Here is a 20187-nt window from a genome sequence, read left to right on the forward strand (position 1 = left end):
TACATCTACATCTACATCTACATTTATACTCCGAAAGCCATCCAACAGTGTGTGGCGGAGGGCACTTTACGTGCCACTGTCATTAGCTCCCTTTCCTGTTCCAGTCGCGTATGGTTCGCGGGAAGAACGACTGTCTGAAAGCCTCCGTGCGCGCTCTAATCTCTCTAATTTTACTTTCGTGATCTCCTCGGGAGGTATAAGTAGGGGGAAGCAATATATTCGATACGTCATCCAGAAACGCACCCTCTCGAAACCTGGCGAGCAAGCTACACCGCGATGCAGAGCGCCTCTCTTGCAGAGTCTGCCACTTGAGTTTGTTAAACATCTCCGTAACGCTATCACGATTACCAAATAACCCTGTGACGAAACGCGACGCTCTTCTTTGGATCTTCTCTATCTCCTCCGTCAACCCGATCTGGTACGGATCCCACACTGATGAGCAATACTCAAGTATAGGTCGAACGAGTGTTTTGTAAGCCACCTCCTTTGTTGATGGACTACATTTTCTAAGGACTCTCCCAATGAATCTCAACCTGGTACCCGCCTTACCAACAATTAATTTTATATGATCATTCCACTTCAAATCGTTCCGCACGCATACTCCCAGATATTTTACAGAAGTAACTGCTACCAGTGTTTGTTCCGCTATCATATAATCATACAATAAAGGATCCTTCTTTCTATGTATTCGCAATACATTACATTTGTCTATGCTATGGGTCAGTTGCCACTCCCTGCACCAAGTGCCTATCCGCTGCAGATCTTCCTGCATTTCGCTACAATTTTCTAATGCTGCAACTTCTCTGTATACTACAGCATCATCCGCGAAAAGCCGCATGGAACTTCCGACACTATCTACTAGGTCATTTATATATATTGTGAAAAAAGCAATGATCCCATAACACTCCCCTGTGGCACGCCAGAGGTTACTTTAACATCTGTAGACGTCTCTCCATTGATAACAACATGCTGTGTTCTGTTTGCTAAAAACTCTTCAATCCAGCCACACAGCTGGTCTGATATTCCGTAGGCTCTTACTCTGTTTATCAGGCGACAGTGCGGAACTGTATCGAACGCCTTCCGAAAGTCAAGAAAAATAGCATCTACCTGGGAGCCTGTATCTAATATTTTCTGGGTCTCATGAACAAATAAAGCGAGTTGGGTCTCACACGATCGCTGTTTCCGGAATCCAAGTTGATTCCTACATAGTAGATTCTGGGTTTCCAAAAACGACATGATACTCGAGCAAAAAACATGTTCTAAAATTCCACAACAGATCGACGTCAGAGATATAGGTCTATAGTTTTGCGCATCTGCTCGACGACCCTTCTTGAAGACTGGGACTACCTGTGCTCTTTTCCAATCATTTGGAACCTTCCGTTCCTCTAGAGACTTGCGGTACACTGCTATTAGAAGGGGGGCAAGTTCTTTCGCGTACTCAGTGTAGAATCGAATTGGTATCCCGTCAGGTCCAGTGGACTTTCCTCTGTTGAGTAATTTCAGTTGCTTTTCTATTCCTTGGACACTTATTTCGATATCAGCCATTTTTTCGTTTGTGCGAGGATTTAGAGAAGGAACTGCAGTGCGGTCTTTCTCTGTGAAACAGCTTTGGAAAAAGGTGTTTAGTATTTCAGATTTACGCGTGTCATCCTCTGTTTCAATGCCTTCATCATCCCGGAGTGTCTGGATATGCTGTTTCGAGCCGCTTACTGATTTAACGTAAGACCAGAACTTCTTAGGATTTTCTGTCAAGTCGGTACATAGAATTTTACTTTCGAATTCACTGAAGGCTTCACGCATAGCCCTCCTTACCCTAACTTTGACATCGTTTAGCTTCTGTTTGTCTGAGAGGTTTTGGCTGTGTTTAAACTTGGAGTGAAGCTCTCTTTGCTTTCGCAGTAGTTTCCTAACTTTGTTGTTGTACCACGGTGGGTTTTTCCCGTCCCTCACAGTTTTACTCGGCACGTACCTGCCTAAAACGCATTTTACGATTGCCTTGAACTTTTTCCATAAACACTCAACATTGTCAGTGTCGGAACAGAAATTTTCGTTTTGATCTGTTAGGTAGTCTGAAATCTGCCTTCTATTACTCTTGCTAAACAGATAAATCTTCCTCCCTTTTTTTATATTCCTATTAACTTCCATATTCAGGGATGCTGCAACGGCCTTATGATCACTGATTCCCTGTTCTGCACATACAGAGTCGAAAAGTTCGGGTCTGTTTGTTATCAGTAGGTACAAGATGTTATCTCCACGAGTCGATGTCGATACCGTTATCTACCAGACTTGTATGCAGGCCCTAGCATTTGGTCCTGCTTATCCCTTCCGTACAGATTGTCTGGCAACCAGTGTTGTCCGGTTCTTAGCGTTACCCAGAGTGCACCACGTTGAGGCGTGCTGACGTTGCACCACAATATCGAACACAATGTTTCAGCAAGGACTTTTCTTCACTTGTAGCTAAAGACAGACCTGATAAATTTGACTCATTCTGCGCCCCATTCGCGCGTGTAGTGCAGATAATTTTATCCAGTAATTCTCAGCTGAGAAACATTACATATCGCATCAGGGCAGAAGATATTGTTTTGAAGGTTTCGCCAAAGGTGAGTGTTTTCAATGCGGACGAAAAGGCTTAGCAATAAAGGCCGCACTGTTGGTTAAGACCTTCTTACCACCACAATTCTTAGGCTGTGTAACATGGCTGCAAGTAGTACACCATTCTTTTGTAGACAGCCCGCGTGGTGCACCAAAAAATCGGACTACTACATTCACAGTGTGGTGACGGACTCGTTCGAAATACGACAGTCATTTTGCCGCGTCGTCAAGTCGATCCGTCTGCTGGTTCCACATTTACACGGCTCCACTCTCATGACTCTCGTCAGCGGTGGAAAGTCACGTGATTACCTGGTACTACTATTACATCATCTATAGCGCTTCAAGGCGACGTGTGTTGTCCTAATTTTCTCCGGTTAGTTTGTTTCCTATAAACTCGACCACTATCCATACAGGGACTGTTTTATGACTCATACTTTATTCGAGGATCTGTGGAAATGCTAGGGTGCGTCGTGAGGCAGTTATCTACATCTACATAATTACTCTACAAATCACAATTAAGTGTCTGGCAGAGGATTCATCGATCCATCTTCAAGTTGTTTCTCTACCGTTCCACTCTCGAGCAGCGCGCGGGAGAAACGAACTCGTAAATGTTCGCGTGTGAGCTTTGATTTCTCTTACTTTATTACGACGATCCCAATGCAGGTTGTCGCTAACGAAATGTTTTCACACTCTGAGGAGGAAGCTGGTGACTGAAATATCATGAGGTCCTGCCGCAGCCAGAAACACCTTTAGTGTAATGTCTGTCATTCTGATTCGCGTATTATATCCGTGGCACTATCTCCCTTATTTCGCGATAATACAGTACGTGCTGCCTTTCTTTGAACTTCATCGGTATCAGTCATACCTGATGCAGATCCTACAATACACAGCAGTACTCCAAAAGAGGGCGGACAAGTGTAGTGTAATTGTTCGAATGACTCAGAGCACTTTGGGATTTAACAAAAACGGTTGAAATGGCTCTGAGCACTATGGGACTTAACTTCTGAGGTCATCAGCCCCCTAGAACTAAACCTAATTAACCTAAGGACATCACACACATCCATGCCTGGGGCAGGATTCGAACCTGCGACCGTAGCAGTCGCGCGGTTCCGGACTGTTGCGCCTAGAACCGCTCGGCAGTAGTGTAAGAAGTTTCTTTAGTAGACCTTTTACATTTTCTAAGAGTTTCAACAATAAATCGCAGTCTTTGGTTTGCTTTCCCCACAACATTATCTATGTGATCGGTCCAATTTAAGTTATTCGCAATTGTAATCTCTAAGTATTTTGCTGAGTTTATAGCCTTCAGATTTGTGTGATTTATCGTGTAACTGGAATTTAGCGGATCGTTCTAGTACACATGTGGATGAATTTACACTTTTCATTTTTTAGAGTGCATTGCCATTTTTTATACCATACAGATATCTTGTCTAAATTATTTTGCAATTCGTTTCGATCATCTGACACCTTTACAGCACGCTAAACGACAACATCATCTGCATCAATCTAAGGGGGCTGCAAAGATTTTCTCCTAAATATTATAACCACTACTGGCCATTAAAATTGCGATACCACGAAGATGACGTGCTACAGACGCGAAATTTCACCGACAGGAAGAAGATGCTGTGATATGCAAATGATTAGCTTTTCAGAGCATTTACACAAGGTTGGCGCCGGTGGCGAGACCTACAACGTACTGACATGAGGAAAGTTTCCAACCCATTTCTCATACACAAACAGCAGTTGACCGGCATTGCCTGGTGAAACGTTGTTGCGATGCCTCGTGTAAGGAGGAGAAATGCGTACCATCACGTTTCCGATAAAGGTCGGATTGTAGCCTATCGCGATTGCGGTTTTTCGTATCGCGACATTGCTGCTCGCGTTGGTCGAGATCCAATAACTGTTTAGTAGAATATGGAATCGGTGGGTTCAGCAGGGTAATACGGAACGCCGTGCTGGATCCCAACGGCCTCGTATCACTAGCAGTCGAGATGGCAGGCACCTTATCCACATGGCTGTAACTGATCGTGCAGCCACGTCTCGATCCCAGAGTCAGCAGATGGGGACGTTTGCAAGACAACAACCATCTGCACGAACAGTTCGACGACGTTTGCGGCAGCATGGACTATCAGCTCGGAGACCATGGCTGCGGTTACCCTTGATGCTGCATCACAGACAGGAGCGCCTGCGATGGTGTACTCAACGACGAACCTGGGTGCACGAATGGCAAAAAGTCATTTTTTCGGATGAATCCAGGTTATGTTTACATCATTATGATGGTCGCATCCGTGTTTGGCGACATCGCGGTGAACGCACATTGCAAGCTTGTATTCGTCATCGCCATACTGGCGCATCACCCGGCGTGATGGTATGGGGTGCCATTGGTTACACCTCTCGGTCACCTCTTGTTCGCATTGACTGCACTTTGAACAGTGGACGTCACATTTCAGATGTGTTACGAGCCGTGGCTCTACCATTCATTCGATCCCTGCGAAACCCTACATTTCATGGGGATAATGCACGACCGCATGTTGTAGGTCCTGTAGGGGCCTTTCTGGATACAGAAAATGTTCGACTGCTGCCCTGGCCAGCACATTCTCCAGATCTGTCACCAACTGAGAACGTCTGGTCAATGGTGGTCGAGCAACTGGCTCGTCACAATACGCCAGTCACTACTCTTGATGGACTGTGGTATCATGTTGAAGCAGAATGGGCAGCTGTACTTGTACACGCCATCCAAGCTCTGTTTGACTCAATACCCAGGCGTATCAAGGCCGTTATTGCGGCCAGAGGTGGTGGTTCTGGGTACGTATTTCTCAGGATCTATGCACCCAAATTGCGTGAAAATGAAATCACATGTCAGTTCTGGTATAATATATTTGTCCAATGAATACCAGTTCATCATCTGCATTTCTTTTTAGTGTACCAATTTTAATGGCCAGTAGTGTAGATCATGAGCATGTCGAATTGTTGATGTGACGCCTCGTGTACCGTTGCAGGACGCCCTGACTCTGGACCTGTCGCGCCTACGCGGCAGCGGCGCCGGCGCCAACTTCACGCTGCTCAGGATGGTCCAGCGGGAGCGACTGCTGCACGACTCTCCAGCAGAGCTGCGCTCCAGCCGCACGGTAAGCTGCTGCTAACACTCCCCTTCATGTTGCACTCTTCCCGCGCTAACATCTTCATGTCAGACTAGCACTTGCACCCTAAGTCCTCAGTTATTTGTTGGGTGTATCTCAGTCTCTGTCTTCCTCTACAATTTTTAGCGTCTGCAGCTCTTTCTAGTACCTTGGAGGTTTTGTCCTATCATCCTATCCCTTCTTCTTGTCAATGTTTTCCATATGTCTTTATTCGCCAATTCCGCAAAGGACCTCCTCAATCCTTATTTTATTTATGCATCTAATTTTCAACATTCTTCTGTAGCACCACATCTCAAATGCTTCGACTGTCTTGTGTTCCGGTTTTCCCGTAGTCTATATTTCACTGTCATACAGTACTGTGCTCCGGACGTATAGTCGTGCTCAAAAGTATCCGAACGAACAAAATTGCATTTCACCTAGTTCGCTTGCAACCCGCATAACGCAGCAGTCTATCAGGTCATCTAATCCCTCCTTGGTACATTCATTTGACTATTGAAAATGGTTCCAACAAGTCACCACTAGAAAACACTGCTCTGTATTGCAATAACTCAAGATGTAAACTAATACCACGATACTAAAAATAACAGGGAACACCTTAACACAATGATACTGTCCTTCAGGCTTGTAAGCTCACATTTATTACAATAAATGACATACCTGAAATGTTACCACTCTCATTATTACGTCAGATAGGTAATGCACGTAGTAAGTTCGTCGTATTCATGATTTCCTCTTCAAAGTAACATACCGCACTTATTATTTCACACAAAATATCATTAAGATTTTAAGTTATTCTCGAACAGCTAGTTGAGAATATGTATGAACTTCAAATGACACGACGAACCGTCTTGTTCTGCATATGGATTCAAACCTAAGTCTTGCAGACTAAGCAGAGATTTCGTGACTGACGGAAACTAACAGTCATTCCTGACTAGGCATAGCACGATTTTAGACAGTATTAGTTCGCAAATATCAACTTTAAATTACATAACGTAAACATTTTTACGGACGTGAATTCCTACCCAGCATCTATTGTCCCTGTTAACGAACTACGAGAGATGTTAAATACTGCTTCTTCACAAGTAACTTACTTGAAATACCTTGAGGTAAAGCTTTGTGTTGGACAGGGATTCGAACCCAGAACCTCATCGGATTGATATCGAAGCACAATCAATTGTGACATATCGGATTTTCTCGGCAGTAGCTACATGTTTTAACTGAAATGACGTGACGAAATATTAATTTTTTCCTTTCCAGGGCTCCAACCCATCACCTATCGCTGTTTTATTCTAGATAAAGCGAACGTTAAATATGGGTTTTTTACACCAGCAGCGACATGTGAGCATGCTTGAACTAGAAATACTATGACGAAGAGTTCACTGCTGACTAGGAAACGAACCCCACACATATCGGTTGTTGACTACACATAAAAAGACGTCAGCTACCGAATTTTTCTCCACCAGCAGCTAGGAATAACATGCTTGAACTTACAGTTCAAAAATGGTTCAAATGGCTCTGAGCACTATGGGACTTAACATCTGAGGCATCAGTCCCCTAGAACATAGAACTACTTAAACCTAACTAACCTAAGGACTTCACACACATCCGTGCCCGAGGCAGGATTTGAAGCTGCGAACGTATCGCTCGCGCGGTTCCAGACTGAAGCACCTAGAACCGCTCAGCCACAGCGACCGGCACAAAAACGTCAGATATCGTTAGTGTTGCAACGAATGAATATACATTAAAAATCAAAATTATTATCCACCAGCAGATAGGTGTTCTCGTGCTAGAGCTTGATAATACATAATGAAAACCTTAGTGCCAGGCCAGGATTCGAACCCATTCACGCACAATATGTGGCGATGTTGAGGAATCTGCAGTTTTGAACAAACAACAAATTGTAGTCGAGCTGTATTGTCACGAAGGGATAAAATTCCGTGTTAAGTTCAGAAGTTCATAACCAATTTTATCGACATACAGAAGCTCAAATAAAAGATGTTATAAGTGTCCTGTGACCCTACATAGCGTTTGTTTCGTCAATAGAAATAAATAACTGGTATAAGAGAGATTACTGGTGATAGAGTTTCTACATGTCGACACTCCTGACTTTATTGTGGTTCAACATAACGTCTACTTGGTAGAGAAGGAATATCATTTTTAATGTGAATTTCAGACCACAATGTCATTATACCTTCTTTACTTGGCGTATCCAGAAGAGAATAGAATCTTTCTCTCCCTATCAAAAGTCTTTGGCAGAAGTTGGAATCAAACCTAGACCATAAGTATATGAACCTATCAGAAATCCAACAGACCACCAAATCCTCTTCTCTGTGACTCATTTCTCTGTCGTAACGCCATTGCGCCACATTGTATGAGAATTCTGACACACAGGCTCCCTGTAGTGGTTTGCAGTATGTTCAGTACATTTGTTTACTTGGTTGACTGAATCACCATGAAGTAGCTGCCTCGGCTACCCAGTGCAAACATTCGTCTCTATTTTGTGATCACCGAAATAAAATCACGTAATGCCACCTACACAGAACTGCCAACAGTGTAGGATGCAGAAATTAAAATAGGAAGTGTTCCCTCCTGCTTGAGCTACTCTATTGGACTATCTGTTCGTTGAAAACGTCGTGCAGTGCAAAAGAAAAGCTGTAACTGTTTGTTTCTCAGAACTCTAGATCCGGCCATATACATTATCTCACAGCACTCTGGAATGTGGCAGTTCTGGAGGAATTGTTGTTGACTTCTGGAGCGGCTGTAGCTACGTGTCAGCTAGTAGCGTAACAGTAAGCGATGCGCACCGTAGTCAAGACGTCGCGGGATCGAGTACATTTACTGATACATTTTTAAAAACGTTATTCTGCTGTCTGCTGAAGTTATCAATCTAATGGAACTTTGAACATGATTCCCTTCACCTCTCAACCCAAAATAGTCGCATGTGGAAAAAAGGGCTAACTTCTGTGTCAGTTTGTTCTTTTCAGGTTTAATAGACGGCCAGGCAGCAGATGCATCTCGAAACTTTTGTGTTATGTATGGGGAGAGCGCATCATGCCAAAATACGTCAGAAAAGTATTTTCTACATTAGCTATTATGTAGCAAGAGTAAGTTGATAGAGGAGCAGGAGCGTAAGATCTGTGCCCTTCAGGTGCAGTTGAAAAACGCACAGGAGGAGCTAGATAGGATGAGGAGGGAGAAGGGGGTTGGGGAATGGGAGCTGGCTGTTGGCAAGAGATCTGCTAGGAGAAGAAGATTTTCAGATAGTTTTACTATTGGTGTTTACAATAGATATGACCAACTGTCAGAGTCTAGTGGAGAGGATTTTCTAGTAGCTGTAGATGTAGGAAGTATGCAGCAGACCTCAGTAGTTACTGTGCCTAGAACAGTTGCAAAGTCGAAGAGGAAGAAGAAGGTTCTGCTGTTAGGTAGTTCTCATGGCAGAGGTGTAGGCCAGCAGTTGCAGGAAGTGCTGGGGAGTGAGTACCAGGTCACTAGCATTGTGAAGCCTAATGCAGGGTTGGGTCAGGTGACTGTTAACATAGGGGGGCTATGTAGGGATTTTACTAAAGAGGATCAGGTAGTGATTGTGGGTGGGGCTGGTAATAGTATTGGTAGGGATGGGGAGTATAACATAGATGGTGACCTGGAAAAGATACCCACTCAGGCATTTCGTGGAACTGTTTCACCGTCACGATCTGCCTCATCTTAATACAGCCATCAGGCGTAATAACATGAGACTTGGGGGTGCGCTGATGACAGAAAGCATGGGTCACATTTCAGTGGTGTCGGTGGAGTCTATCAGCAGGACGGGTTTCACTAGACATGGCCTGCACCTCAACAGGTATGGGAAGGGGAGGTTGGCAAAGCTTATAGGTGACAGCATAGGTGGGGTTGGTGGGATCACTCATGGGAAAATTCCTGCAGTAGTGGGTGTTAGAGCTGCACCTTTTTTAGATTGAAGTCAGCTGATAGGTATTCCTGCTTAAGGGAAGTCTCTCTAACAAAGAAACCACTTTCGACAAAGCTTAGGTATCCGAGTAATGAGGGAATTAGTATATTTCATCAAAATATACAAGGTATTAGAGATAAAGTTAGTGAACTGCTTATACACTCCTGGAAATTGAAATAAGAACACCGTGAATTCATTGTCCCAGGAAGGGGAAACTTTATTGACACTTTCCTGGGGTCAGATACATCACATGATCACACTGACAGAACCACAGGCACATAGACACAGGCAACAGAGCATGCACAATGTCGGCACTAGTACAGTGTATATCCACCTTTCGCAGCAATGCAGGCTGCTATTCTCCCATGGAGACGATCGTAGAGATGCTGGATGTAGTCCTATGGAACGGCTTGCCATGCCATTTCCACCTGGCGCCTCAGTTGGACCAGCGTTCGTGCTGGACGTGCAGACCGCTTGAGACGACGCTTCATCCAGTCCCAAACATGCTCAATGGGGGACAGATCCGGAGATCTTGCTGGCCAGGGTAGTTGACTTACACCTTCTAGAGCACGTTGGGTGGCACGCGATACATGCGGACGTGCATTGTCCTGTTGGAACAGAAAGTTCCCTTGCCGGTCTAGGAATGGTAGAACGATGGGTTCGATGACGGTTTGGATGTACCGTGCACTATTCAGTGTCCCCTCGACGATCACCAGTGGTGTACGGCCAGTGTAGGATATCGCTCCCCACACCATGATGCCGGGTGTTGGCCCTGTGTGCCTCGGTCGTATGCAGTCCTGATTGTGGCGCTCACCTGCACGGCACCAAACAAGCATACGACCATCATTGGCACCAAGGCAGAAGCGACTCTCATCGCTGAAGACGACACGTCTCCATTCGTCCCTCCATTCACGCCTGTCGTGACACCACTGGAGGCGGGCTGCACGATGTTGGGGCGTGAGCGGAAGACGGCCTAACGGTGTGCGGGACCGTAGCCCAGCTTCATGGAGACGGTTGCGAATGGTCCTCGCCGATACCCCAGGAGCAACAGTGTCCCTAATTTGCTGGGAAGTGGCGGTGCGGTCCCCTACGGCACTGCGTAGGATCCTACGGTCTTGGCGTGTATCCGTGCGTCGCTGCGGTCCGGTCCCAGGTCGACGGGCACGTGCACCTTCCGCCGACCACTGGCGACAACATCGATGTACTGTGGAGACCTCACGCCCCACGTGTTGAGCAATTCGGCGGTACGTCCACCCGGCCTCCCGCATGCCCACTATACGCCCTCGCTCAAAGTCCGTCAACTGCACATACGGTTCCCGTCCACGCTGTCGCGGCATGCTACCAGTGTTAAAGACTGCGATGGAGCTCCGTATGCCACGGCAAACTGGCTGACACTGACGGCGGCGGTGCACAAATGCTGCGCAGCTAGCGCCATTCGACGGCCAACACCGCGGTTCCTGGTGTGTCCGCTGTGCCGTGCGTGTGATCATTGCTTGTACAGCCCTCTCGCAGTGTCCGGAGCAAGTATGGTGGGTCTGACACACCGGTGTCAATGTGTTCTTTTTTCCATTTCCAGGAGTGTAGATGTTGACTCTGAAATTATTGGTATATCTGAACACTTCTTAAATAAGGAGATAATTCAGAGGTTTCCTTTACCAGGATGCAGGTTGGCTGGCAGCTTTTCGAGGAGCTCTTTGTGGTGTGGGGGAGTAGCCATGTATGTGAAAAACGGCATCCCATTTGAGTCAATTGATGTTTCAAATTACTGCACTGAAAAGGTGTTTGAATGTTGTGCAGGTGTGGTTAAATTTAACGGAGCTAAACTTCTAACTGTTGTTATTTATAGATCCCCAGACTCCGATTTCGTAACATTTTTGTTAAAGCTAGAGGAGTTTCTTGGTTCACTTTATAAGTTAGTTATATGTAGTGACTTCAATATTGATTGTATAAGTGATTGTGCAAGGAAGAGGATGCTGGTAGACCTCTTTAATTCATATAATCTTATGAAAACCGTATTATTTCCAACGAGAGTGCAAGGGAACTGTAGAACAACCATAGACAACATTTTTGTTCATTCCTCATTACTAGAAGGGCATTCTGTTAGCAAAACGGTGAATGGCCTTTCAGATCATGATGCACAAATTTTAACTTTAAAAGATTTTTGTGCTGCAACACGTGTTAAATATAGTCATCAGCTGTTCAGGAAAGCTGATCCAGTGGCTGTAGAGACCTTTGTAAACCTTATAAAGGAACAAGAGTGGCAAGATGTTTATAGCGCTGATACAGTAGACGATAAATATAATGCTTTTCTCAATGCTCTTTGAAAGTTGCTTTCCGTTAGAACGTTTAAAACAGGGTACTAGCACAAACAGGCAGCCTGGGTGGTTGACTAGAGGGATAAGAATATCTTGTACAACAAAGTGGCAATTATATCAAAACGTTAGAAACAGTCGAAATCTAAATGCAGCAGCCCATTACAAACAGTATTGTAAGGTGCTTAAAAATGTTATTAGGAGGGCAAAAAGTATGTGGTATGCAGATAGAATAGCTAAGTCTCAGGATAAAATTAAAACCATATGGTCAGTCGTAAAGGAAGTTGCTGGTCTGCAGAGACAGGTCGAGGATATAGAATCAGTGCGTAGTGGGAATGTCCGTGTTACTGAGAAGTCGCATATATGTACAGTATTTAATAATCACTTTCTGAATATAGCAGGTGAACTAAATAGAAACCTAGTCCCAACAGGGAATCATATAGCGCTCTTAGAAAAAAGTGTTCCGAGACTGTTACCTGAAATGCTCCTCCGTGATACTGACAAGAGGGAGATTGAGTTAATAATGAAATCACTAAAGACCAAGAACTCTCATGGATATGATGGGGTATCTAGCAGAATACTGAAGTATTGGTCTATGTATGTTAGCCCAGTTCTCAGCCATATCTGAAACTTTTCCTTTAGGAGTGGTCGGTTTCCTGACCGATTAAAGTGCTCGGTAGTGAAGCCACTTTATAAAAAGGGAAACATTGATAATGTTGACAATTTTAGACCTATTTCTATGCCATCGGTATTTGCTAAAGTTATTGAGAAGGTTGTATATACAAGGTTACTAGAGCATTTAAATTCACATAATTTGCTGTCAAATGTTCAGTTTGGTTTTAGAAATGGTTTAACAACTGAAAATGCTATATTCTCTTTTCTCTGTGAGGTTTTGGACGGATTAAATAAAAGGTTGCGAACGCTAGGTGTTTTCTTTGATTTAACGAAGGCTTTTGACTGTGTTGACCACAAAATATTACTGCAGAAGTTGGACCATTATGGAGTAAGGGGAGTAGCTTACAATTGGTTCGCCTCTTACTTTAAGAACAGAAAGCAGAGGGTAATTCTCCGCAATATTGAGAGTGGTAGTGATGTTCAGTCCCAATGGGGCACTGTTAAGTGGGGCATTCCCCAAGGGTCGGTGCTGGGGCCACTGCTGTTTCTTATTTATATAAATGATATGCCTTCTAGTATCACAGGTGATTCAAAAATACTTCTGTTTGCTGATGACACCAGCTTGATAGTGAAGGATCTTGTGTGTAATATTGAAACAGTAACAAATAATGTAGTTCATGAAATAAGTTCGTGGCTTGTGGAAAATAATTTGATGCTAAATCACAGTAAGACTCAGTTTTTACAGTTTCTAATTCACAATTCAACAAGAACCGATATTTTGATCAGACAGAATAGGCATATTATAAGCGAGGTGGTACAGTTCATGTTCCTAGGCGTTCGGATAGATAGTAAGCTGTTGTGGAAAGCCCATGTCCAGGATCTTGTTCAGAAGCTAAATGCTGCTTTATTTACCATTAGAACAGTATCTGAAATAAGTGACACTTCAACACGAAAAGTAGTCTACTTCGCATATTTTCATACGCTTATGTCGTATGGTATTATTTTTTGGGGTAATTCTTCTGATTCAAAAAGGGTATTTTTGGCTCAAAAACGGGCTGTTCGAGCTATATGTGGTGTAAGTTCGAGAACGTATTGTCGACCCCTATTCAAAAATCTGGGAATTCTGACATTGCCCTCACAGTATATATTTTCTTTAATGTCGTTCGTTGTTAGCAATATTAGCCTATTCCCAAGAGTTAGCAGCTTTCACTCAGTTAATACTAGGCAGAAATCAAATCTGCATGTAGAATGCACTTCCTTGACTCTTGTGCAGAAAGGAGTGCAGTATTCTGCTGCATCCATTTTCAATAAGCTACCACAAGAACTCAAAAATCTTAGCAGTAGCCCAAACTCTTTTAAGTCTAAACTGAAGAGTTTCCTCATGGCTCACTCCTTCTATTCTGTCGAGGAGCTCCTGGAAGAGCTAAAAAATTAAGCAAATTCCAGTGTTAGATTGTTAATTTTCTTCATTTAAACTTACGAATTGTCACCTGAATATGTTTTTTTATATTTCATTTTATCTGTTTCTAATATCGTGTTATAATTTCATGTATTGACTCGTTCCATGACCATGGAGAATTCTCCTTAATTTGGTCCCACGGAACAATAAATAAATAAATAAATAAAAAATAAAAAGCTTATTGCCTTCCAACCAGCGAAATGAGGCAGAGTACGGCCGGTAAACGATTCACAAACGACGGTTTAGTGCCGTTAAGACGATTTCTTTAGACATTGTCGTAGCTGAAGGAATTTAGTTTATTCTTAAAATGGTTCAAATGGCTCTGAGCACTATGGGACTTAACATCTATGGTCATCAGTCCCCTAGAACTTAGAACTACTTAAACCTAACTAACCTAAGGACAGCACACAACACCCAGCCATCACGAGGCAGAGAAAATCCCTGACCCCGCCGGGAATCGAACCCGGGAACCCGGGCGTGGGAAGCGAGAACGCTACCGCACGACCACGAGATGCGGGCGTTTATTCTTAAATCGTCTTCTGCAGCAACGTTCACGGATGTCTCAAATAGGAAAAGCTCTTTATCCAGGCACGAAGGTTGTAAAAAAAACTTCCCACAGTTTGTTTCAGGTTGATCTTTTCGTGTGATAGCACTGCGTAGGTATTTTGTATATAGATCTTATCTCCACTCTTCTCTGCTGCTCATAATGTCCACGTTCGAACCACAACAACTTGAGAACTAATGTAAAACGAAAGTCATGCACAAAATGACCCACAAAAATGTTCCCCTTTTTGATAAGGATTACTCGGAGGCTTCTATCAACGTCTGTTCATTTTGGCGCTACTTCATTATGAACTTACTCAGCCCACTAATTAGCAACCTTTCACAGCACCGCTTTTCAAATGTTTCCAGCTTCTTTTGCACATTTGCTATGCTTCATACAACTACTGCTCCATATAACATCGAGTTTCAGATGCACATTTTGAGAAACTGTGCGTGACTACATGGATTCCAATATACATCTATTGTTGGCCCAGGTCATATTTTGCTGTGCTTGCCTGACGATTCAGAAGAGGACCAAGCTGCACACACTGTCTGCCTGACAGAACTAAAAACGAAGTCGGAACAATATGATACGTAATAAATTGCATATCGAATCTTTCTACTGAACGGTGCCTTAAGGAAGGGGCTCGTAATGCAGCTGGGCCGACGTCACAAAATATCGCTTTTTTGGCAATGATGCAGGGTTGTTGTACCAGTGTTCTGTGACAGCTGACGTCACAAGGTTTTCTATGGTAGCAGTGTTCTACATAGCGTTCACAGACAAAAACAACAGTTTTATTTGCATAAATTGCGTCATATGCTCATGGTTTTTTTAACAAGGATGACGTGAGCCCTTTCACTCTAACAAGGCTGTTTCCCATGGGTTCATCTACACTCCATTTCCGTATCTGCACTTCGCAGCTCCTCAGCCTAAACAGTATCGCATCTACCCTCCTTAGTATATCAACGAGACTTCATTTCTTGTCTCCTAACATTTTGTCATAATTAACAGATGTACCTCCACTTCCACACAACCGTTGCCCCTTTCGCTCTCTCGAAAGGTAGGGCAGATTACAGGACGTAGCAACTTCCATTCCCACAGCTTTGACCTTCTAACAATACCACCACTTGCAAAGTAGGTTAGAAATCAGATTAATAATGTTGCTCACGCAGCTTTATCGGGCAACAAAAGAAGTTATTGACTGTGGATGGTGTCGTCGTAATGGAAATAATGAAGTCACTGTAAAAAAGTCATTAATTTTGGCACTTATCTTGAACGGATTCCCACGTAGATTTCGTCGAAGTAGATATGGCTCATCTTGTTGATTCTACGATGATTCCACTTTGACTGCTAGAAGGTCCAGATCTGTATTTTAGCAATATTTGAAGACCTGACAAATGCGTTTTTCAGGAAATTCTTAATCATCAAACAATCCCAGATCAGAACAATGGTATGGTAGAAATAATTTTTGACTTGGTATTCACGATCCACATTTTTGTTAAACTTCTTGTAAATTCACATATACTTCTTCTTAATTGTCACACCACCAAGAAAACAGTTTTGTATCAATCTTCATATATTTAATTTCCGCTTACACCAAACATAAGACTTGACTGTTCTTTTACAAAGCGAAATAACAGTTTAACTTCTGCAAAGTGAAACAGACTGCTCTGTGCACATTCGCGCCAAAACGGTTACAAGTAAGTCAAAGATTATGACAGTCTCACAGAAATGAATACACACAAGAACCATATCACTGTAATATATCGATACATCGGAGTACCCATACATTAATAAAACCAAATGTGAATATTGTCACAAAAATATGTCTGTTACTTCGCAGAAAAGTAGTGCGATATTACTGGTATCGAGAACTGGGGTTGGAGTGCCGTAATGGTGACGTAAATAAAGAACCATTACAACCTTACCATTCAAAATGATTATATGCAGCTCAGTACCTAGGAGCAAATTTTTTTTTACATCGTTACACGCCGTTGGTGTCACTCAGTTCACAAAATGCCGGGATATTTCCATTGAAAGGGAGCAGCCGATTTTCTTCCTCGTCCTTCTCCGGTCCGGGGTTTTGCTCCGTCTCTAATGAACTGGTAGTCGAAAGGAAGTTAAACAAGAGGGTGAGTCAAATGAAAACTTTAAATTTGTAATGTTGTTGTTGTTGTTGTGGTCCTCAGTCCTGAGACTGGTTTGATGCAGCTCGCCATGCTACTCTATCCTGTGCAAGCTTCTTCATCTCCCAGTACCTACTGCAACCTACATCCTTCTAAATCTGCTTAGTGTATTCATCTCTTGGTCTCCCTCTACGATTTTTACCCTCCACGCTGCCCTCCAATACTAAATTGGTGATCCCTCGATGTCTCAGAACATGTCCTACCAACCTATCCCTTCTTCTAGTCAAGTTGTGCCACAAGCTCCTCTTCTCCCCAATTCTATTCAATACCTCCTCATTAGTTATGTGATCAACCCATCTAATCTTCAGCATTCTTCTGTAGCACCACATTTCGAAACCTTTTATTCTTTTCTTGTCTAAGTTATTTATCGTCCACGTTTCACTTCCATACATGGCTACACTCCATACAAATACTTTCAGAAACAACTTCCTGACACTTAAATCAATACTCGATGTTAACAAATTTCTCTTCTTAAGAAACGCTTTCCTTACCATTGCCAGTCTACATTTTATATCCTCTCTACTTCGACCATCATCAGTTAATTTGCTCCCCAAATAGCAAAACTGCTTTACTACTTTAAGTGTGTCATTTCCTAATCTAATTCCCTCAGCATCACCCGACTTAATTCGACTACATTCCATTGTCCTTGTTTTGCTTTTGTTGATGTTCATCTTATACCCTCCTTTCAAGACACTGTCCATTCCGTTCAACTGCTCTTCCAAGTCCTTTGGTGTCTCTGACAGAATTACAATGTCATCGGCGAACCTCAAAGTTTTTACTTCTTCTCCATGGATTTTTATACCTAGTCCGAACTTTTCTTTTGTTTCCTTTATTACTCGCTCAATATACAGATTGAATAACATCGGGGATAGACTACAACCCTGTCTCACTCTCTTCCCAACCACTGCTTCCCTTTCATACCCCTCGACTCTTATAACTGCTATCTGCTTTCTGTACAAATTGTAAATAGCCTTTCGCTCTCTGTATTTTACCCCTGCCACCTTCAGAATTTGAAAGAGAGTATTACAATCAACATTGTCAAAAGCTTTCTCTAAGTCTACAAATGCTAGAAACGTAGGTTTGCTTTTCCTTAATCTTTCTTCTAAGATAAGTCGTAGGGTCAGTATTGCCTCACGTGTTCCAACATTTCTACGGAATCCAAACTGATCTTCCCCAAGGCCGGCTTCTACCAGTTTTTCCATTCGTGTGTAAAGAATTCCCGGTAGTATTTTGCAGCTGTGACTTATTAAACTGATAGTTCGGTAATTTTCACATCTGTCAACACCTGCTTTCTTTGGGACTGGGATTATTATATTCTTCTTGAGCTACGGTCGCAGGTTCGAATCCTGCCTCGTGCATGGATGTGTGTGATGTCCTTAGGTTAGTTAGGTTTAAGTAGTTCTACGTTCTAGGGGACTGATGACCACAGATGTTGAGTCCCATAGTGCTCAGAGCCATTTGAACCATTTGAATTCTTCTTGAAGTCTGAGGGTATTTCGCCTGTCTCATACATCTTGCTCACCAGATGGTAGAGTTTTGTCAGGACCGGCTCTCCCAAGGTTGTCAGTAGTTCTAATGGAATGTTGTCTAATCCGGGGGCCTTATTTCCACTCAGGTCTTTCAGTGCTTTGTCAAACTCTTCACGCAATATCATATCTCCCATTTCATCTTCATCTACATCCTCTTCCATTTCCATAATATTGTCCTCAAGTACATCGCCCTTGTATAGGCCCTCTATATACTCCTTCCACCTTTCTGCTTTCCCTTCTTTGCTTAGATCGGGGTTTCCATCAAAGCTCTTGATATTCATGCAAGTGGTTCTCTTTTCTCCAAAGGTCTCTTTAATTTTCCTGTAGGCAGTGTCTATCTTACCCCTAGTGAGATAAGCCTCTACATCCTTACATTTGTCCTCTAGCCATCCCTGCTTAGCCATTTTGCACTTCCTGTGGATATCATTTTTGAGACGTTTATAATAACAAATAGAAATTTCGCTCCGTTATCCTGTAAGTTGGTAAGCATGCTACAAACAGCGGGCAGAATGGCCTGTAGGTGGCAGTATCAGTATAAAGATAGCTGCCCCACTTGCGACTTGCACCAGGGAAGAACAGCGTTCTGTTATGCGTAGTGAAGGTGTGAATCCTATTGAAATTCATCGACGAATGAAGGTTCAGTACGGTGATGGATGTTTGTCACAGCAGCAAGTCTACGAATGGAGTAGGAAGTTGGCAAATGGTGTGACTTCAGTGGAAGATGCTCCTCGTCCAGGTCAGTTGTGACTCCACAGAACATTGCAGCAGTTGAAGCAATAGTGAAGCAAAACCGCCGAGTGACACTGAATGACATTGCAGCATGTTTAGGAATTAGTCATGGGTCACAACGTTGTGCATGATGTGCTCCAGTTTCACAAAATGTCTGCAAGATGGGTGCCACAGCAGCTGACTCCTTAAATGAGTGAACGACGTGTTGATGCTGGTGAAGAACGTCTTCAGCGCTTTGAACGAGAATCGTTACTGGGGATGAAACCTGGGTTCACTTCCACCAACCGAAACGAAGAGAGCGAGCAAGGAATGGCGCCCTTCCTCATCACCAAAACCAAAGAAGTTTCCAACAGAACCATCAGCAGGGAAGGTTATGCTGACTCTCTTTTGGGACGAAAAAGGCGTCATTTTGGAGCATTACGTGCCCAGAGGGACCACTGTCGCCAGTGCATCATACACAGTTCCCCAAAAAATCATCTGCGGGCTGCAATCAAATCAAAGCGACGTGGATTGCTGTCAGCAGGTGTCGTTTTGCAACATGACAATGCAAGACCCCACACTGACTGTACAACAGTTGCAACAATCACAGACCTGCACTACGGTCGCAGGTTCGAATCCTGCCTCGGGCATGGATGTGTGTGATGTCCTTAGGCTAGTTAGGTTTAAGTAGTTCTAAGTTCTAGGGGACTGATGACCACATATGTTAAGTCCCATGGTGCTCAGAGCCATTTTTGAACAGACCTGCATTTTGAGTGTCTTCCTCATCCACCGTTCTCACCAGACCTTGCCCCAAGTGATTTCCATACGTTTGGACCACTCAAAGACGCAATGGGAGGAAAGAAGTTCCGTTCTGATGAAAGGTACGCCACGCGGCGCATGAGTGGTTGCGCGGACTACCTAAATAATTTTTTTCTAAAGGAATTTATGCACCTTGTAAGCTCTGGAGGCCTTGAATTGAGCTTGGGGGAGATTATGTTGAAAAGTGATACAGCTTTGCACCACTTCTGCACAATAACTAATATTTAAAAAATTATTTAAGGTTTTCATTTGACTCACTCTCGTACTAATGCAGATCTTGAACGCTTGGGGCTCCGCAGATTTCAGATATAAAGAGCATCTTGTATATACCTTTAGC

The 20187-nt window shown here is 43.4% G+C and overlaps 1 protein-coding gene across 1 annotated transcript in view; it reads left to right on the top strand.

Annotated features, from left to right (window-relative positions):
- Nucleotides 1-20187, top strand: part of LOC126156153 (glutamate receptor ionotropic, kainate 2-like) — a 281981-nt gene that overhangs the window by 83408 nt on the left and 178386 nt on the right. Inside the window, exon 5 of the mRNA XM_049916279.1 lies at nucleotides 5589-5717. Within this exon, the coding sequence (XP_049772236.1) occupies nucleotides 5589-5717 (129 nt within the window). The remainder of the gene's footprint in view (nucleotides 1-5588; nucleotides 5718-20187) is intronic.

Source organism: Schistocerca cancellata, chromosome 2, assembly GCF_023864275.1.
Source record: "Schistocerca cancellata isolate TAMUIC-IGC-003103 chromosome 2, iqSchCanc2.1, whole genome shotgun sequence".
Lineage (NCBI taxonomy): Eukaryota > Metazoa > Arthropoda > Insecta > Orthoptera > Acrididae > Schistocerca > Schistocerca cancellata.